The 20,209-nt window shown below is 36.4% G+C and overlaps 1 protein-coding gene across 3 annotated transcripts in view; it reads left to right on the forward strand.

Moving 5' to 3' along the window:
* DPY19L4 (dpy-19 like 4 (C. elegans)) overlaps window positions 1-20,209 on the forward strand; it is a 59,341-nt gene that overhangs the window by 3,014 nt on the left and 36,118 nt on the right. For 2 of the 3 annotated variants that reach the window (XM_018058235.1, XM_018058236.1), the window contains exons 2-6: window positions 2,545-2,655; window positions 10,353-10,477; window positions 13,039-13,129; window positions 13,402-13,523; window positions 13,630-13,775. In XM_018058235.1, the coding sequence (XP_017913724.1) occupies window positions 2,545-2,655; window positions 10,353-10,477; window positions 13,039-13,129; window positions 13,402-13,523; window positions 13,630-13,775 (595 nt within the window). Of the gene's footprint in view, window positions 1-1,437; window positions 1,525-2,544; window positions 2,656-10,352; window positions 10,478-13,038; window positions 13,130-13,401; window positions 13,524-13,629; window positions 13,776-20,209 lie in introns of all 3 variants that reach the window. The other variant, XM_018058234.1, reaches the window with a different exon arrangement.

Consider the following 20,209-nt stretch of genomic DNA (forward strand, 5'->3'; position numbering starts at 1 on the left):
GGATTCTGAGTGTCCACTTTAGGGGTCATGGGTTTGATCCCTAGAGAACTAAGATCCCGCATCCTGTGCAGCATGGATGCAAAAAACAAAACAAAAAAACCCATGTGTGTGCACACTCTATTAAAATCTCTGTAAAGTGATTCATTTTATAGAGAAATTTTTTTAAAAAGAAAAATGATAGCTTTTTGTGAAGAACACTTTTCTGTGAATATCCTCATCCTTTCCAAGTTGTTATCTTAAATGCATACTTTAAGACTTTGTGTAATAAAAAAAGCCCTATCTAACTCATTGGTCACATATTTTGTTTGGCTTGCCTGGTTGCTCAGACAGTAAAGAATCAGCCTGCAGTGCAGGAGACCTGAGTTTGATCCCTGGGTCAGGAAGATCCCCTGAAGAAGGAAATGGCAAAGCACTCCAGTATGCTTGCCTAGAGAATCCCATGGACAGAGGAACCTGGCGGGCTCTAGTCCACCATGCTGCAAAGCGTTGGATACAATTGAGCGACTAACACTTTAACTTTCAGTAGATTTGTTTACTTGATTTCTGAAATTACCCAATTACATTTTTTAACGTGTTTAATCATGGATGTGTGTCTACTTGTGGTTACATTCTTTTTAAAATTTGTTTATGTATTTATTTGATTTTTGACTGTTTTGGTTCTTCGTTGCTGGGCTTTCTGTGGTTGTGGGGTGGAGGCCTACTCTCCAGTTGTGGTGCAGGGCCTCTCATGGTGGTGGCTTCTCTTGTTGTGGGACCTAGGCTCTATGGTGCTCAGGCTTCAGTAGTTGTGGTGCACGGCCATAATTACCTCACGGCCTGTGGAATCTTCCTGGACCAGGGACCAAGCCCATGTCTCCTGCATTGGCAGGCAGATTCTTAACCACTGGACCACCAGGGAAGCCCTGTGTTCTTTTTCAATAAAATTTAAAATGATCGCTTGCAACAAAAGACTTTGTTTGGCTTTACATAAATTTTCATTCTTGTTGACTGCTTTTAACTTTTGTTTTAACCCATAGCAAAATTTAAAGGAAATCATAAATGAGGAATATAATAGTATTTATTAGTTGTCCCAGATTTGTATGCAAAAATGCTCAATATCCATGGTATGACTTTTCTAATAATGTCATTTTCCAATCTGTTCACTGACTTTGCTACTTAACATGATTATAAAATAAAGAATAAATGATATAAAAATGGTTAAAATTTAGACTAGTCAGACAGAAGCCACTAAGTATATAGTATTTTTTTTCCCTCAGTATGTCAGTGTTGAAAGACATTTTTTGTTGTTGTTGAAAGACATTTTAACAAACATACAAATTTGCTTTGAAGCTTTTTTAAAATAAATTTTATTCATTTTCCGCAGTAAAGTTAGAATTAGCCATCTGATATCAGCAATAGTATCTAATTCATTTCTCCTTTTTTGACTTCTCTTTTTAGACTCATTAAACCCTGCTTCTATGGAGAAGGCAATGGCACCCCACTCCAGTACTCTTGCCTGGAAAATCCCATGGATGAAGGAGCCTGGTAGGCTGCAGTCCATGGGATCGCAAAGAGTCGGGCACGACTGAGTGGCTTCACTTTCACTTTTCACTTTCATGCGTTGGAGAAGGAAATGGCAACCCACTCCAGTGTTCTTGCCTAGAGAATCCCAGGGACGGGGGAGCCTGGTGGGCTGCCGTCTATGGGGTCGCACAGAGTCAGACACGACTGAAGCGACTTACCAGCAGCAAACCCTGCTTCTATAGGAAAGAGATAAATTCTTGTACCACCTTAAACCTTGACAGCCCATGATGGTGTTCTATACCTACGTGACACAGTCTGCCTCATAATTAACTAGGGAGGAAGAGTAATTAGGGAGAATATAGTAAATTCTTGTTTAATTTGGAGTTTAGTTTACTGATTTGAAAGTACTTTCTGCATTACATTTTTTTTAATCGGTTGTAGAAATAGTAGATAATGGAATATTGGAAAAATTTCTGAGAGCTTCCCAAATATAGGGATTTTTATAGGTTCAGCCTATTTTCTGAGACCTAAACACCTAAGACTGTAGAATGATAATGATAACACAGCACTGTGAAATTCTGTAGAACCTTCAGGATTTTAAACAAATGAAGTATAATTTTATGATCAATTTATTTTATTATATTTTTATTTTAAAAAATTGTTAATTCATGAATAATGCATATGATACTCTCAGGTAACTTGAAAAATAAGCCAATTTATTAAATAACACTTTGTTCTCTAGTCATTCTGAAAGAGTTTACTTATTTTAGGATGTTTTGAAAATAGCATCATCTCAAGAGAAGAGCTCAGTTTATCAATAAGACTCTGAAAGCATGTATTGGAGGCAGAATTTATATTGTCTTTTGGTTTGTAGAAATGTTTGTTTTGCAGGGAGTGCTAAAATAATTATGAAAAGAGTTATCTTTGGTACTAATAGTTCTTCATGGGACTTTTGCCTTAGTATAATAAAGGTAAATCAGTTCAAGATACAGACAGAATAATTTGTTACACACATTGCAATAACGTCTCAAATATTTTAAGGACCAACTATAGAACTGCGCCAAAGAAAAAAGCCAAAGTCTTCAGAAAATAAAGAATCTGCCAAAGAAGAGAAAATCAATGACACTCCAGTTCCTGAAAGAGCTCCAAAATGTAAGTTAGATTTGGAGGTTTTTTACTATTATAAAAATAGTTATGTTAGGTAGTATATTTTACAGTAATATTTTAAATTATAAGTTAATTTTGTCTTAAGTATGTGGTGCTATCAATCATCTTTCATTAGGTTTTGCTGTAGAACAATTCCTAAGTGTCCCTGGCTTACAGAAAGCGTTTATTTCTGATTAACTTGCATATTGTGGCTGTCGGTTGGCTGATGAAGCTTCATGTGTCCTGAAGGAACAGTCTCTATTTGAGATGTGTTCTTTTTTTTTTTTTTTAAACTTTTTTTTTTTTAAATTTATTTATTTGGCTGCTCTGGGTCTTAGTTGTAGCATATGGGATCTAGCTCCCTGACTGGGGATCGAACCTGGGCCCCCTGCACTGGGAGCTCAGAGTCTCAGCCACTGGACCACCAGGGAATTCCCTGGGATGTGTTCTTGTGGCAGAGAAAAAGAGCAGGAGACAGGCAGAGTCATGCGGCACCTCTTAAAGCTTTTGCTGAACTGCACACTGTCACTTGTACTTGCATTCTTTTGGCCCAAAGAAGTCATCCAGTCAATCCAGGCCATGGGATGGAGAAGTTTATTCTGACTACAGGATGCCTGACAAGTCACGTGGTCATGGGCAGGGATGAAAAATCTTTACAGGAAAGGACAAAGTAGTTGGGAGTAATAATAATAGTCTACCACATTCTGGGCTTTTGGTCATAAATATTTATTTCTCTCCCTCAGGCAGAGTATACTTGATACCTCCCCGACTCCAAGGAAGACGCTCAGTCTTACCTAGTGAGGGCATCAGTCTTGAACCTAAGGTCATCTTATTAGGGTCTATTCAGAGTTAGCTCTGACTCATTCTGATCCAAAAGAATTGAAAAAACAAGTTACTTGCTCTGTGTCAGGGGTCCCCAAACCCAGTCTTGTATTCAGAGATTGAACAATCTAAAACAAAATCAGCAAAGGGAAAAGGCATATGGGCAAAAGCTTCCAGGACACAGGACATGCATAATTCCTTCAGCCTCAGTTTGTGGCATTTGTTGTTTTGTCTGCCTGGGAAGCTTATTAACAACTCTGCTCAGGATTTTTAGTGGTGGCTGATCATGTAACCTCTGCTTAATGCATGCAAAAGTTCTAGACTCCTAGAAAGAAAGCAGTAGGTGTGAAGCATACTGTTTGCACAAGTAAGTTAAACACAGTAAACCACTCATTAGAAAATGATGTGAAACCTTCGGAAATCCAGGTTCCCAGAGACCTACCAAGAGCTTAGCTTTTAAGCAGGCTTTTCTTTTTTTTAAGCAGGCTTTTCTTAGCAAAGCAGTTATAAGCCTGCTATGGTAATCTTTTCTGTACATGTCCACTTTTCCATTATACATTTTTGGTTGGAGACAGGATAACCAAAATAAATGCTTCCATTCAGAAAGAGGAAGAGTAAGAGATACATTAAACACTGGAGGTCTTCCTCCTCTGGAGAAGGGAATGTTTCTTGATTAGTCACTAGCTGTTTTCCCTGGGGGTAGTTGCCCAGTTCATTGTTCTTTGTGGTCCTTGGCTTTATCCTCTGAAGGTCCTTCCTTTTTCATTATCCTCCTGAACCATATCTGAAAGTGGCTCTGGAGAATATGCCATCCTTAGGAGCTGAACAGCTTTTACCATTAGATTCTTCTCAAAGGGAGTTCAAAGCCAATTTATATAAATTTGTTCAAAAAAGATAAACATTTTGGGAGATGGAAAATAATAATACATCATATGTGTGATAAATCATTTTATAAAACTGTTTCTTGTGAATAGTTATAATTCTAGTACTAACTTTTGTTTTTATTACTTTAGATAACAAGATCACAAAAGAGATTATTACTAGGGTACCTTGCTTATGAACTGCTTTGATTGCAGGAAAGAGATCCATTAGAACAGAACTGGCCCATTTGCCAGCAGACATGTAGAGGAAAATAGGAGTCCGAAATTTCTGAGACTTGTAGTGTTGAAGTTAGTATTGTTTGTCTTTTCAAGTAGTAAATCATAAAATTGAGAAATACTTTAAGTAACAAAGACTGATAAAGATGAATCCTTAGGGCAATGACCAAATCAAGGGCATGATCGGTCACTTAGTCTGTTAAAATGTATGAGGTTTAAAGTAGTTCCTAGTAACTCCTTTCAGTTGAATAAAGCACTCAGGGGAAAAGAACAAAAGGTGTGGCTTTTGTGACAAATAAGCAAAGCTTGATTAGTTCAAAATACATGTAGTTAAACCTCTGAGAGAGGCATATCTAGAAGAAAAATTTGGGGTAGTTATTAGAGAACAGAGCTGACTGGAATCAAGTAGGTAAAAAAAACAATAAAATTGTTTTTTTCTTTGCAAAAATGAATGATTTAATTTTGTAAAATTAAGGTACAACTTAACAATAAAATGCACAGAATCATAGGTATTAAGTGAATTTTGGTACTTGAATACAATTAAGATACATAACATTTCCCTTATCCCAGAAAGTTCTTTTGTATCCCTTTCCAGTAGAGTTCCCCTGTGCCCCCTAAAACAACCACTCTTCTGATATTTTTAAATATTGATTAACTTTGTATGTTGTAGAATTTAATGTAAATAGAATCACACAACATATATGCCTTTGTGTCTGGATTCTTTCACTTAGTTCAATATGTTATCCTTAAAATGTAATCATTTTGAGATTCATTCATCTTGCTGTAAGAGTTTATTCCTGCTTTTCTAGTTGGATATTTGAGTAATTTCCAAGATTTAGCTATTATGAATAAGGCTGCTATGAAAACTTGTACCAGTCTTTTTGTGGACATCTATTTTTATTTCTCTTGGAGAAGGAAATGTCAAGCTACACCAGTATTGTCTGGGAAATCCCATGGACAGAGTAGCCTGGTGGGTTACAGACCATGAGGTCACAAAGATTCGGACATGACGTAGCGACTAAACAACAGCAACAATTTTTATTTCTCTTAGGTAAATACCTAGGCAAATTGACGGCTAAGCTTAGAGAGATACATACTGTCAACAGAGCTGCCAGCCTAGGTTAAGAAGAACCCAGCTATTCATGTCTTGAAATGATGTTTGAATTCCTAACTTTCTACATTCAGGAAGCAGGCCGAATAGGCTTCTCTTAGGGTATCTTTCCTGAGGAGTAAGTGATTTTTGCCTTTGAAGGGAAGTAGATATTTGTGATGAACGGGGCAAACCCTGATGGATTCTTCAGTTGTTCACAAATATTTTCTCCCTTCCCTGAAAATGTGTTGTATGTTCTTTCCCATTATTGTGTTCATTTGGAGTGCCTCTCTGAAACAGAGTGTACTTCCATACCCCATTGTCAGGTTTATATATGTGAGTTGCTGAGTCAATGGACTGTGAGTTAAAGTAGCAGTGTACTTGTTCTAATCAGAAGTTGGAAGAGGCATTATATGTTTTTGCCTGTTCTGATCTTTTCCTCTGTAATGAGAACAGCATGTCCCAAATAGGGACTGATTCCATTCTGGAACTCTGAAGATACAAGAGGAGCCACAGCTAATCTAAAATCTGGAATTGAGTGGGGAGTGACTGCTAATCCAAAATCCATAGTAACATGAGTGAGAAGCAAATCCTTGTTTTCTAAGCCATTGGAAGTATGGGGGTCACTTCTTCACTACAGCAAAGACAACTAATACAGTGGTCATTTATTATGTTTTGGAAAATACAGTATAGGCAATTGTTCTATTAAGCAATTTAGAGGTAGCTACTATAGAACAGTATTTTCCCCCAACTACAAAAATGTGTTTTTAGGATCAAAAATGTGAAAATAGAGAAAAGTGTAATAAAAATAAAATATATGTGTAATTCTACTGCTGCTAAGTCGCTTCAGTCCGTGTCCGACTCTGCGCGACCTCATAGACGGCAGCCCACCAGGCTCCGCCGTCCCTGGGATTCTCCAGGCAAGAACTACTAGATAATAGCTATTAAAATTTTGACAAGTACTGCTTATATTTTTTCAGTGTATTTGTACTTTTTTCTTTTGTTTATTTTACTTTTTGTGAAATTGAATACTATGTTTCTTTTTTTTTTTTGGCTATGTGGCTTATGGGATCTCAGTTCCGAATAAGGGAGTTAACTTGGGGTTGAAACATACAGAAGTTTTTTGATTAGGCCTGTTTGGGACTAATGTAACTTAACTGGAAATCAGTCCTTTACTTTCCAGTTTTCCAATTTTAAATGGTAATTTTTTTTTTTTGGCCATGCTGCACAGCTTGCTGGATCTCAGTTCCCTAACCAGGTATTGAACCGTGGTTGGGCCATGGCAGTGAAAGCCCGGAATTCTAACCACTAGACCACCAGGGAACTCCCATGATAATTTTTAAATAAATAATTTCCAGGACCCAGAGCTCTTCATTTTTTCTAAAACGTATATACTTATACACTGAACACTGATAGCTTGATTCCAGCTTTGACTCTACAGAATCTTCACAAAAAATAGTACTAAGATAAGGCATTTATATGTAGGATTTGGTTGAGTGTATTTTTTGTAATAGCCCTTGATTAACAGGATTAATTTTCATTGTCCAGGAATTAATTTAAAAGATACAGGAAAAGATACGTTTAGTGCTTTTACCAAATTACCATGTTAGGTAAATTTTCTTGTAGTCTTTTTATAGGTTATGTTGTGTCAACACTGCTTTAATTAACTATCTTATATATTTTTGCAAGTATGCTTTTATAGCCCAATAGTAATAACTATTATTTACTTATCTCTTGCTTTGTGCCAGGGCAAATGCTTTCCATTTGCTATTGGAAACAGTAATTGTAAAATAATTGTGTCATGCTGATTCTTTTTAAAAAACATTTATTTACATATTTATTTTCACCTTTGGCCAAGTCAAATGACTTGTGGGATCTTGGTTCCCTGACCAGGTATTGAACCCTCGCCCTTGGCAGTGAAAACAAAGTCCTAACCACTGAATCACTAGGAAATTCTCTGATTCTAATATTTGATTTATTGGGTAGTATCTTTCAAGCATTTTTAATATAATTCTTACTAATTTACTGATATCTAGCTAGTATTTAATGTCTCTAATGTGCTGTGCATACCAGTATTTATTAAATAATTTATTAAGCTGCAGTTTTAGTTTAGCTAAATTAGTAAGTCAGCAGGTTTGTTTTTACAAACCTGTCAGTCATTCAGTAACATAACACTGGGCATTGGACCTTGAGGCCTGGGCTTAATTTACTGAATCTTTTTTTTTTCCCCTATAGTTTTATTGAGATATAATTGACATACAGCACTGTATAGGCATAATGATTTAACTTGCATACATCATGGAATAAGTATCACAAAAGTTCATTAGATACAGAATTAAAGAAATAGAAATTACAGAATTAAAGAAATATAAATTTTTTTTTCCTTGAGAACTCTTAAGCTTTACTTTCTTAACAGCTTTCATATATAACATAGCAGTATTAATTATATATACCATATAGTATATTGTATCCCTAGTACTTATTTATCTTACAGCTGGAAGTTTGTACATTTTGACTACCTTCATTCAGTTCCCTCTTCCCCACCTCTCACCTCTGGTAACCACAGGTCTGATCTTTTTCTCTCTGAATTTGTTTTTGAAGTATAACTGACCTACAACAGTATGTTAGTTCCTGTTACACAACATAGTGAATCAATAGTTCTGTAGATTTAAAAATGATGACCACCGTAAGTCACCTTGCCATCTGTTACCATACAAAGATGAATTCTGTCTACCAGGGGGACAGTGGCTGGGAGGAATTGTTATCGAGTTTGAGATTGATGTGTACACACTGCTGTGTTTAAAATGGATAACCAACAAAGACCTACTGCATATCACTGGGAACCCTGCTCAGTGTTATGTGGCAGCCTGAATGGGAGGGGGATTTGGGGGAGAGCAGATACATGTATATGTTCAGCTTAGTTGCTTTGCTGTGTACCTGAAACCATCAAAGCATTGTTAATTGCCTATACTCCAAAGTAAAATTAAAAGTTTTTTTTAAAAAGATATATAATTATTGACTATAGTCCCCACACTGTACATTTCATATCTGTGCTTCATTTATTTTGCAGCTAGAAGTTTGTACATCATAATCCCCTTCACCTATTTCTTCATCCCCCCACTTGTCTGCTGTTTGGCAACCACCTGTTCTCTGTATCTGACTTTCTTTCTGCTTTGTTATGTTCTTTTCATTTTTTTCAGATAACACATATAGGTGAAATCATATGGTATTTATTATTACACTGAATCTTAATAGCTGTAGAAGGGCTAAATCATCCTGCGTATAGAAAATTCAAATGTGTTCTATGCTTTTGACAAGAAGTATTTGCATACATATATATATGTAACAGTTGTGTATGATGTTTTAAATATATAATCATCAACAGTCATTACCTTGTATAATTCAAAGAGCTATAATTTGTAGTGTGTAAAGTATTCCTCAATAAAAATTACTTGATAAGAAAAAAAAAAGCAATAGTAATTCTAAATGAACCTGTATTTTTTTTCCCTAGATATTTGGTAGTACATTCCTTTTACTCCTTTTTTGGATTGATAGACTTTTATTTATTTTTAAAAAACTTTTTCTTTTGTATTGGAGTATAGCCAATTAACAAACAATATTGTGATACTTTCAGGTGAATACTGAAGAAATTCAGCCGTAATATACATGAATCCATTGTATATTATGTATATCTATAATATGTATAATATACATGTATCCATTCTACCCTGCTGCTGCTGCTGCTGCTAAGTTGCGTCAGTCATGTCCAACTCTGTGCGGCCCTGTAGATGGCAGCCCACCAGGCTCTGCTGTCCCTGATAGACTTGAATTTTAAAAACTATTTTTAATTTATAAAATAATTGAATAGATAGTGTAGTACAGAGTTCCTATCTTGCACACCCCCTGTAAGAATTTATTAGTATGGTTCATTTGGTACAAATAATGAACCATTTTATTGATACAGTATTTTTGTTTTAGCATCAATAATATATATTATTAATTTTATTAGAGTATAGTTGCTTTCAGTCGCTTTAGATACTTTTTTTTTTGAAGTGGTTGATGGAATACTCTTGTGTGCTCAGTTGCTCAGTCGTGTCTGACTCTCTGCAACTATATGGACTGTAACCCACCAGGCTCTTCTGTCCACGAGATTTCCCAGGCAAGAATACTGGAGTGGGTTGCCATTTCCTCTTCTAGGAGATATTCCCAGCCAAGGGATCAAACTCGCCTCTCTTGCTTTGGCAGGCGGATTCTTTACCACTGCGCCACCTGGGAAGCCCTCAATATGTTAACTAAAGTCCATACTTTCTTTAATGTTCATCTAATGTCCTTTTCTGTTAAAAAATAAGGGATCACATTCAGGATACCACATTACATGTAGTTATAACGTCTCCGTAGACTTTTCTTGGCTGTGACAATTTCTCAGACTTCCCTTATTTTTGATGACCTTGACAGTTTGGCGGAGTACTGACCAGGTTTATTGTAGGATACCCCTCTGTTGGAATTTGACTGCTATTTTTCTAGTGATTAGACTGGGATTATGTGTTTTGGGTAGGAAGACCACATAGTTAGAATGCCATTTTTGTCAAACCACATCAAGGATGCATACTACTTTTGATTACTTTTTCTTTTTAATAGAATTGCATACATATAAATGTCATCCGTCACTGATTACTTTTGATATGTCTTTTCAGATATATTATTTCAGCGCTTTGCAAAGATATTCATTGGCTGTCTTGCAGCAGTTACTAGTGGTATGATATATGCGCTCTATTTATCAGCATATCATGAACGGAAATTCTGGTTTTCCAACAGGCAGGTAAGAAGAAAGAATGTTGAACATATGAACATTTGCTTCAATATTTAATATTAATTTTAAAAGTGCATTTTCCAGGGGGCCAAAACATAAAAATGCATGGTAATATGATAAGTGTTTTCTTAGGTTGTGGCTGTAAGCCGTTAGGAACAAAATGGTATAGAAGCTATTTTGAGTCATGGTATCAGCCTGAAAGGTATAATAGATTGTATTTCAAGGTCACAGAATAGAAACAATGAGGGTGCTTTTCTTCATGCAATTGATTTATCAGGGACTTAAAAATTTTTTTTTTAATTGAAGGATAATTGCTTTACAGAATTTTGTTGTTTTCTGTCAGACGTCAATGTGAATCAGCCATAGGTACACCCATGTCCCCTCCCTCCTGAACCTCCCTCCCATCTCCCTCCCCATCTCACCCTTCAACCTGTCACAGAGCCCCTGTTCCCTGAGTCACACACACAGCAAATTTATCAGGAACTTTTTTGATGGCAGTGAAATGTTAAAAAGTCTAGTCAGCTTTTTAGTAGTTTTGGTAGTTGACATTTATGAAACAGTCTGTGGATGTTTCAGCATCAAAATATTTTAATTTTTGGATTATATGATTAGAATGTCTGGAGGTGCTGAAAATGATTAGCAGACATAATGGTATTTATTAAAATGTTGCTTCATATTAGTATGTTTCATGTTTGGTTTTAAATCCTGTGTAACCCACAGACGTTTGCTGTGGTTATATTCATAATTCATTTGGCCTTTGAATAAGTTTGTTTTCAGACTTATCTTTGCAGTCACATATATCTGTAATATGCATTGGCAAAATTCACAGGGTTACTACTTGACTTTAAAGATTTTTTGTTTTTGTTTTAGGGGAAACTCTTGTTGGTGTTCTTATTTTTGAGCGAGTAGTCAAGCTGACTATATGTTTTTCAGACATTGATTTATCTAACAACACCTAAACATTTAGCTGAATAATTACTCATCTGTATTGATTTGACCAAGACTATTGCATAGCCTATTTCCTTGAAAATAGTAGTTTTCAACACTGAATGTGCAGTAGAGTCATCGGGGATGATTTAAAAACTAACACAGATTCTTAGATGAAGCAGAGAGAGTATCTGGGGTCAATATTGCACAGAGTCTTTCCACATGATTCTGTTACGTAGGCAGAATTGAGAACAACAAGGGTTTGGTAATCTAGAAGACATACATGAAGAACTTCGTTTTCCAGAGCATTTTGATGAGTCAGGGTTATTGGCATCATTTGGGAGCTTTTTCAGAGTTGCAGGTTCTCAGGCCATACTTTAGAATCAGAATCTGTGTTTGAATAAGATCTTTAGGAATTTGTATGCACATTTAATTTGAGAAGCACTGATTAAGAGTTTACATCTTTGAAATTGTAGAAAGAAAATCCTGTATCCATTCATAAAAAATGATTTTCAAGAAATTTATTTAAACTAGTAAACTCTAAATGAGAAAAAAAGAGCTCGAAAAAAGGGCTCTAGATCTAATCAGACAGATCTAGAAAAGACTTTATATGAGATTCACAGTGTACCTAAATTCTGAAGAGTCTTGCAATTAAGAAATTCATTTAACTTTCTTTAATCTAGCCTTTACACAACTTACTTAACCACAGAATTCTTTTGAGGTAATACCCCTTAATATTAAGAAGTTCTGTTGATCAAACTTTGGGGAAACTGCTCTGATATCATTTGTATAATGATGTGATACAATTTTATCAAATTATGATAAAATTATTTGTGAAAATAACTTATGTTTAAAAGATTATTGATTTGTGAAAGTTTGATTCATCATGAAAAGCACAGATTTCAGTGTTTTTGACTACCTATATTCTTGGTAGCCCAGTTTAGGAATTTTAAAATTTATTTACTTTTCTGGAAGTTCATTTGAAAATCACGGATTAGTTATCTGCTGCTCTTCTAAACCCTAATTATGGGCTTGCTTTTCTGAATACATAGGGAAATGGAATAGTAATAGAAAAATAATACTTTCTTCTTCTTTTTTTTTTTTTTACCCTTTTCCTTTATTTTTTTTTTAAATTTTAAAATCTTTAATTCTTACATGCGTTCCCAAACATGAACCCCCCTCCCACCTCCCTCCCCACAACATCTCTCTGGGTCATCCCCATGCACCAGCCCCAAGCAAGCTGCACCCTACGTCAGACATGGACAATACTTTCTTCTTAAACTTATATTTTTATTATAGACTTGTGACACCTCAGCTGTCATTTTTTATTACCTGCCATACTATTCTTGTGCTCCTATGATAATACTTTGGGTTTTCCTTCTAGATTTTTCTTACATGTAATAGGCATATAACTTATGAGTTACAATCCAGTTTAAACCTTAGGTGTTTCATTAAAGTGATTGCCAGATTATGGAAAAGTTTAACCTTATTAATATGGCCACTAGTGATTAAAGGAAAATTCAAATATGTCTTTGGATAAAAGGGTAAATAAATAACATTAATTTGGAATATGAGGAGAGAAAAAGATCGCAGTTGAAATTTAAGTCACTGAGTATTTAAATAATCATTTAATTTTCTTTTAGGAACTTGAACGGGAAATCACATTTCAGGGTGATAGTGCCATTTATTACTCTTATTATAAAGATATGTTAAAGGCACCTTCATTTGAAAGAGGTATGATAACTACATTTGTATATTTAATAACAGTATTTTCCTAAAATAAAGCATTATTCTTCTGTGTGGGAGCTCTTGAATGTAGAGGTTTGTCTCAGAATATAGATATTGTACTTTTTATGTAGTTAATTTAAAAATTGGAAAAGGAAGGCACAGAGTATTGTATTTTGATATCCTTCTTGATAATAAAGTATTTAATGACCTCTGAATAACATGTTCAATTTTCATAAAAACAGAATAAATAACCTGGAGAAAAATTTTTCTGACTCTAGGTGTGTACGAACTGACGCACAATAACAAAACTGTGTCTCTGAAGACTATAAATGCAGTTCAGCAAATGTCTCTGTATCCAGAACTTATGGCCAGCGTTCTATATCAGGCAACTGGTAGCAGTGTATGTGTCTCTTTTGACTTTAATATTCATTTTCTCACATATTTATGAATATTCAAAATTATATACTGTCATCCTGTTGTCTCTTCCTCTTTTTTCCCCCAATTAGGAGATTATTGAGCCAGTATATTTCTATATTGGCATTGTTTTTGGATTGCAAGGAATATATGTTACTGCTTTATTTGTTACAAGTTGGCTTATGAGTGGAACTTGGCTAGCAGGAATGCTAACAGTTGCATGGTTCATTATTAACAGGTAAGAAAGGTGTTTTTAGTGAAACTTTACAATTTTTGTGACTGCAGTAGTCAGAGTTCTAAAAATGGCTCCCTCCCTCCAAACTTTACATGCCCCTAATTCCTACCTGTGAATGTGAGATATCATTCCTGTGGTTGTTTTACGTTATATGGCAGAGTTGACATTAAGGTGGCATGATTACCTGGTGGGCCTGTTCTAATCGTGTGAGTCCTTAAAAGTGAGCAGCTTTCTGTAGCTGGTACAGAAGGGGAAGTCAGAGATACTTGAAACATGAGAAGAATTTGATGCCTTATTGCTGGATTGAAGTGAGGAGGAAATGAATTCTGCCAACAGACACTGAGCTTGTAGAAGGAATACCAGGCCTGGATGAAAACTACAGCCCCAGTTGTTGCTTTGATTTTAGCCTTAGAAGACGGTAGCCTTAGCCTTAGTCTTAGCCTTAGCCTTAGGAGAACAGAGAATCCAGCCATACTGTGCTGGGTTTGTGAGCTAATAAATGTGTGTTCTTTCAAACCACTACATTTCTGGTCATTTGTCATGCAACAACTGAAAAATAAAACACTTCTCTACCTCTCTTTTTTTTTCAAACATAGCAACTTTAGCGTACATGGATACACCTCCTCTTTCTTCGTTTATTTAAAATTAATGACACGGCTTTATGAAAAGAAGGAAGAGGCATCAGCTGTATCAGTTTTAAGCCAACCACTTTATTAATTTATGAATTAATAAATCCATTAATTTGGATTAGTGTGTACTTTAGATTAATAAATCTGTTCCTTTTGATGATCAGAGAAGTACCACTTCGTTAATAATGAGGTACAAAGAGAAGGGGATGGGGCTTCTTTGAATTAGAGGGCTGAAATTTTCTTGGCATTGGTCAGTGTCAAAAACTTGTTTTTTCAATGATCCTTGTTTTGGTTTTGAAACATACTTCCTCTACACAGCACTTTCTCCCCATAACACTTAATGTGATTAAATTTTAGAATATGAGACATTTCTTTTGTTACACATTTTCCTTTGGCAACTGCCAAATGAAAAATATGATACTTCCATGTTATTGAGATTCATATATAGGGCTATATTTCTAACTGGGCTTTGTTTAGGGTCATATGCTGGCAACAGTTGATGTAAGGGATTTGAAAAATCTTCCTTAGGGCCTTCCCTGGTGGCTCAGTGGTAAAGAATTTGCCTACACAGATTCTACAGTATACACGGGTTTGATCCCTGATCTGGGAAGATCCCACATGCTGCTGAGCAACTAAGCCCTTGCACTGTAGCTACCGAGTTTGTGCTCAGGGCCAGGAGCTGAACTACTGAGCCCATGTGTCCTGGAGCCCATGCTCCACAACAAGGAAGCTACTGCAGTGGAAAGCCCGTGCACCACAACTAGAGCGTGGCCCCCGCTCACCACAGCTAGAGAAAGCCCGTGCAGCAGTGAAAACCCAGCATAGCCAAAAACAAAACAACCTTCCTTAGCAGTTTTCAAGTATAGCTTGCCAGCTTTTATGAGTCAGGTATGTTTCTTAAAAGTACAGGGATGGGGGGCTTTCTTGGTGGCTCAGTGGTAAGAACCCACCTACTAATGCCAGAGTCCAGGGTTTGATCTTTGGGTCAGGAAGATCCTTTGGAGAAGGAAATGGTAACCCATTACAGTATCCTTGCCTGGGAAAACCCATGGACAGAGGAGCCTGGTGGGCCATATAGTCCATGGCATTGCAAAAGAATTGGATAGTTGGACACAACTTAGCAACAAAACAACAATTATTTAAAATAGAGACCTTCTAAAAGGATTGCTTTCTAGGCTATCTGATGTATAATAGATCAGCCCAAGACTTAAGAACAACAAACATTCTCTCGTACCATTTCTGAGGGTCAGGAATCCAGAGCAGCTTATCTGGGTTGTTCTGGCTCAGGGTTCCATGTGAGATTGAGTCAGTAATTGGTGGGGCTGTAGTCATCTGAAGGTTTGACCGGCCTGGACCATTTTTACTTTTCACTCGTGGCTTTTTCAGGAAGCCTTAGTTCCTCACTGGGTGTTGACTTGGAAGGCCTTAGTTTCTCATCTCGTGGACCTCTGCAGAGGGCTGCTCACGACTTGGTTTAAGGTGAATGATGCAAGAGAGAGTGGGGTGAATGTGTCATAGTGGAAGCCAGGTTCTTTTATAACCTGACCTCAGAAATGATAGAACATCATTCTGCCATATTCTGTTGGTCATATAGATTAACCATGGCACAATGTGGGAAGTGGCTAATGGGTTGTTAATACTGGTTTGCTGTTCAGTTTCTAAGTTGTGTCTATTTGTGACACCATGGACTGTAGCCTGCCAGGCTCCTCTGTCCATGGGATTTCTCAGGCAAGGATAGTGAAGGAGGTTGCCATTTCCTTCTCCAGGGGATCTTCCTGACCTAGGAGTCAGGGGCTATTGTGAACCATGTTGGAGGCTGGCTTTAATACTCATTTCATTTAATCCCTAGATCTTTCTTCATCAGAATTTCAAAGAGAAGAAGACCTTTTCCATGTAAAAATAACAGCAATTAAAAAATAAATAAGATCCCCTGTCAAATAAAATATTTTAAAGATCTTAGAATTATAACAAAATTGCCTTATTATAATTTGGTTGCCTTATTTAATGAAACAGTGTATCCTGGGTAGCTAGAACAGGAGTTAGGTAGAAAAACTAATCTGATATATCTCTGTTAAAATATATCTTTTAGCAATTTAGAAATTCTTAGCAAGTAGTTTTTCTTTATATGTTTGTTTTGCATTGTTTTTTATTTTGGTATACATTTTTCTTTTATTTTTTTGGCCACATGTTGCATGGCTTTGGGATCTTAGTTCCCTGACCAGAGATTGAACCCACCTCCCCTGCAGTGGAAGCAGTCTTAACCACTGGACCACCAGGGAAGTCCCATGTTGGTATATATTTTATATGGCAAAATATATGTTAATGCCAAGAAAGAATATGCTATCTTTTTTATTCATCAGCTTTGGTTTAAATATGATTGCCTGGAAAAGTATAAAAAGACATGAGTTATTCCATTGTATTTTGAGTATTAGTTGTATTCTTAATTGCATTTTGTGTTCCTTAATATTAGAATTAGAAAGCAGGATAGTAAAATAGCTCCTGTTTGTTCAAATTGAAGGATATAGGCATACTAGAAAATTCAAAAAATTTTCAGGAAGTAGCACTGTGTGTACAGTAGTGGGGAGAAGTAAGATGATTCCCTCTTATCACCAAAATGGGGTAATCTGAGTCCAGTCTTCATGTATAAAGAATACAGAAATTGCTCTTGGTCCTCATTGATCTTCTCATCTCAAATAAATACCAGAAAACCACTTTCAGGGGATCCAACTTTGTATTTGAAGAGCAAAAGAATTATATCTGATTAAAAGACTATACTAAGTTTAATCTTTGGCCAAAAAAAGATTACTAAACCCATTGGTGATTAATAAAAGGTAAAATACAAGGAATGCACATGTTGTGGAATTAACAGAAAACAGTGGTAACACGTGGTGCTGGATCTATAATAATCTTATTGGTATACTCCAGATACTTGTAGAATTATTAGGTTTCTCAATTTTAGATTCCAGTTTTTCCCAGGAAATTCATTTTATCCAAAAAATTAATTTTAAAAATAAGGGAAGATTTCACTGCCTCAGTAGTATTATTTGCAATAAAATTAAAGATTAAAAAACAACCTAAATATAAGGGAACTAATAGGTAAACTATGTCGATGCAAGAGAACATATAGCTATTTGAAATGATACTAATATTGCATAGGTATTTTTCAGCTTTCTCACATGATACATAGACATGCCAAACTGTTTTTCATATCTAATCTAAATCAGTGATTGTGAGCTTCCCTGTTGGCTCCGTGGTAAAGAATCCACCTGCCAGTGCAGGAGACATGGGTTCTATCCCTGATCCAGGAAGATCCCACTTGCTGTGGAACAGCAAAGCCATTGGGCCACAGCTGTTGAGCCTGTGCTCCAGAGCCTGTAGCCACAGCTGGTGAGCCCACCTGCTGCAACTGCCGAAGCCTGTTCATCCTAGAGTCTTTGCTCTCTAACAAGAAGCCCCTGCAGTAAAAAGTCGACAAACCACAACTGGACAGTGGCCCCCACGACTAGAGAAAAGCCCATTCAGGCAAAGACCCAGCACAGCCAAAAGCAAATAAAAAGTCAGTGTTTCTCAAGCTTCACATATGTGTATTTAAAACTTTATAACCATGGGTTTCATCTGCTGGCTTAAATAATCTGAAGGATGCGTGCATGTGTGCTGTCGCGTCAGTCATGTACGACTCTGTGACCCCACAGGCTGCAGCCCGCCAGGCTGCTCTGTCTGTAGCATTCTCCAGGCAAGAATACTGGAGTGGGTCGCCATGCCCTCCTCTAGCGGATCTTCTTGACCCAGGGATTGAACCCGCGTCTCCTGCATTGGCAGCTGGGTTCTTTACCACTAGCACCACCGGGAAGCCCAATTTGAATGATGATATTACTTAAATATAAAACATAAAACTATGTTTCAAACTCCTTGTGCTGAAAACATTTATGATAGTATTGAAACCAATTTACTAATGAAGTAACAAACTAGTAAAATATTAACTAGAAACATTAATGTGAAAAATGATATTTTGCTAATGCCAAATTTCTGCTCAGCATGTATATAGTACCGGAGCTTCCCTGGTGGCTCAATGGTGAAGAATCCGCCTGCTAATGTAGGAGACACGGGTTCAGTCTGCGAGTCAGGAAGATCATTTGGAGACAGAAATGACAGTTCACGCCAGTATTCTTGCCTGGGAAATCCCATGGACAGAGTAGCCTAGCAGTCTACGGTCCATGGGGTTACAAAGAATCAGACACGACTGAATAACATATACCAGTTCACTAGGTTCTTTTGAGTTTGGCAGACCTACACAACTGGGTACTGTGAGATGACTCAGATCTCATGTTGATGTTATCCATTATGAAATTTTTTTTTTTTACCATAGTTATCTGTACATTTTGTTTTTACTTGGCAATACATCACTTAAGAAAACCATCTCATGTTTTTTTTCTGATTAACCCAAGGCAGTTGAAGTAGTACTATGTAACCAACTGGATTATTAACACAGACATGAAAGTGAGTCCTGAAATCTTTTGGCAATAATGAGTTACAGAGTGGTCATCCAGTTGATTCCCGTTATGTTTATGCTATGATGTATTTGAAATGAAAACACAAAAACTCCGAGTTGGCTGTCTCTGGGAATATATCCATAGGCCCAGTTGATGAAAGTAGTTATTATTTGAACTGCTGGTTTGTGCTGCTCTCTGCTCGACTCTGCCACTGGGGAGAAAAAGTAAGTCTCACTGGATTTTGTCACATCCCATTGTTATCCTTCTGGGGCTTACACCCACCAGGGATGGTGGTGTGGGGAAGAACGTTGAGTAGCGCGGGCATTCAGGACGGGCTGTGAGGAGGCTTGTTCATGTAGAGAACTGGCAGAGTTACTCTGTTTCTGCTGCAATGACTAAGAAGTTTCCCTCATCTCTTCCCAGACAGTGTTTCTGGTGCACAGTTTTATGGGTTTCACTGTGCTGATCTGTGCGTTTGGCAGAGGTAGTGAGTGAGTGAGTCTTTGGAGTGAGGATTACAGGTCCAGCTTCCCAGTTCTGGGCTGGTAGAGTGATGGCAAAGTCCTGACTTGAGAATAGACATCCTCTTCTTCCTGTTTGCTGACTAATGACATGTGAATATCTTGTTTTGTGTTTTAGAAAGCTAACTTTCACAACAGATTTTCAGAAGTAATATCGTATGAAAATAGGTGGTCTTTAGAATACATGATATTCACAAAATGGTATTGCAGCAATCACATCTGGAGAAGAAATACTTATTCCATACATAATAAAATAAATTCCAATTGGGTTAAAGAATTAAAAGTAAACAGTGAGACCAGTGATCACTATACAAAAACATTGGTTCCTGTTTTTAAAAACTGTAGTAAGTAAAGTCAAAAACAAGGTAATATATAACAATAGGAAGGAACTGGTTAGATTATGATAAACATGTATAGTTATGTACCATGCCCATTCAATGTTCTTGAAGTTTATGGGCATATATATTATAGAAGGATGCTCATAATACATTGTTAAGTAAAAATAGATCATACAGAGTTATAAAAGAGGAAAGATCTAATACTGTTCACTAGGTTCTAGAAACTGTATTAAGTGTTTTTCACCTTGTATTTCATTTGATCTTCCATGTTTTTAATATGTGTGTATATATATATTTTTTCAATTACATATGCATTCATAGAACACAGCTTATTTTCTAATACTTTTTAGCAGTTTTGAGGTATAATTGACATAGAATAAGCTGTATATATTTAAAATGTACCAGTTGATAATTTTAGATGTTTAGACACACTTGTGAAACCATCAACAAAATCAGTAT

Source organism: Capra hircus, chromosome 14, assembly GCF_001704415.2.
Source record: "Capra hircus breed San Clemente chromosome 14, ASM170441v1, whole genome shotgun sequence".
Classification (NCBI taxonomy): domain Eukaryota; kingdom Metazoa; phylum Chordata; class Mammalia; order Artiodactyla; family Bovidae; genus Capra; species Capra hircus.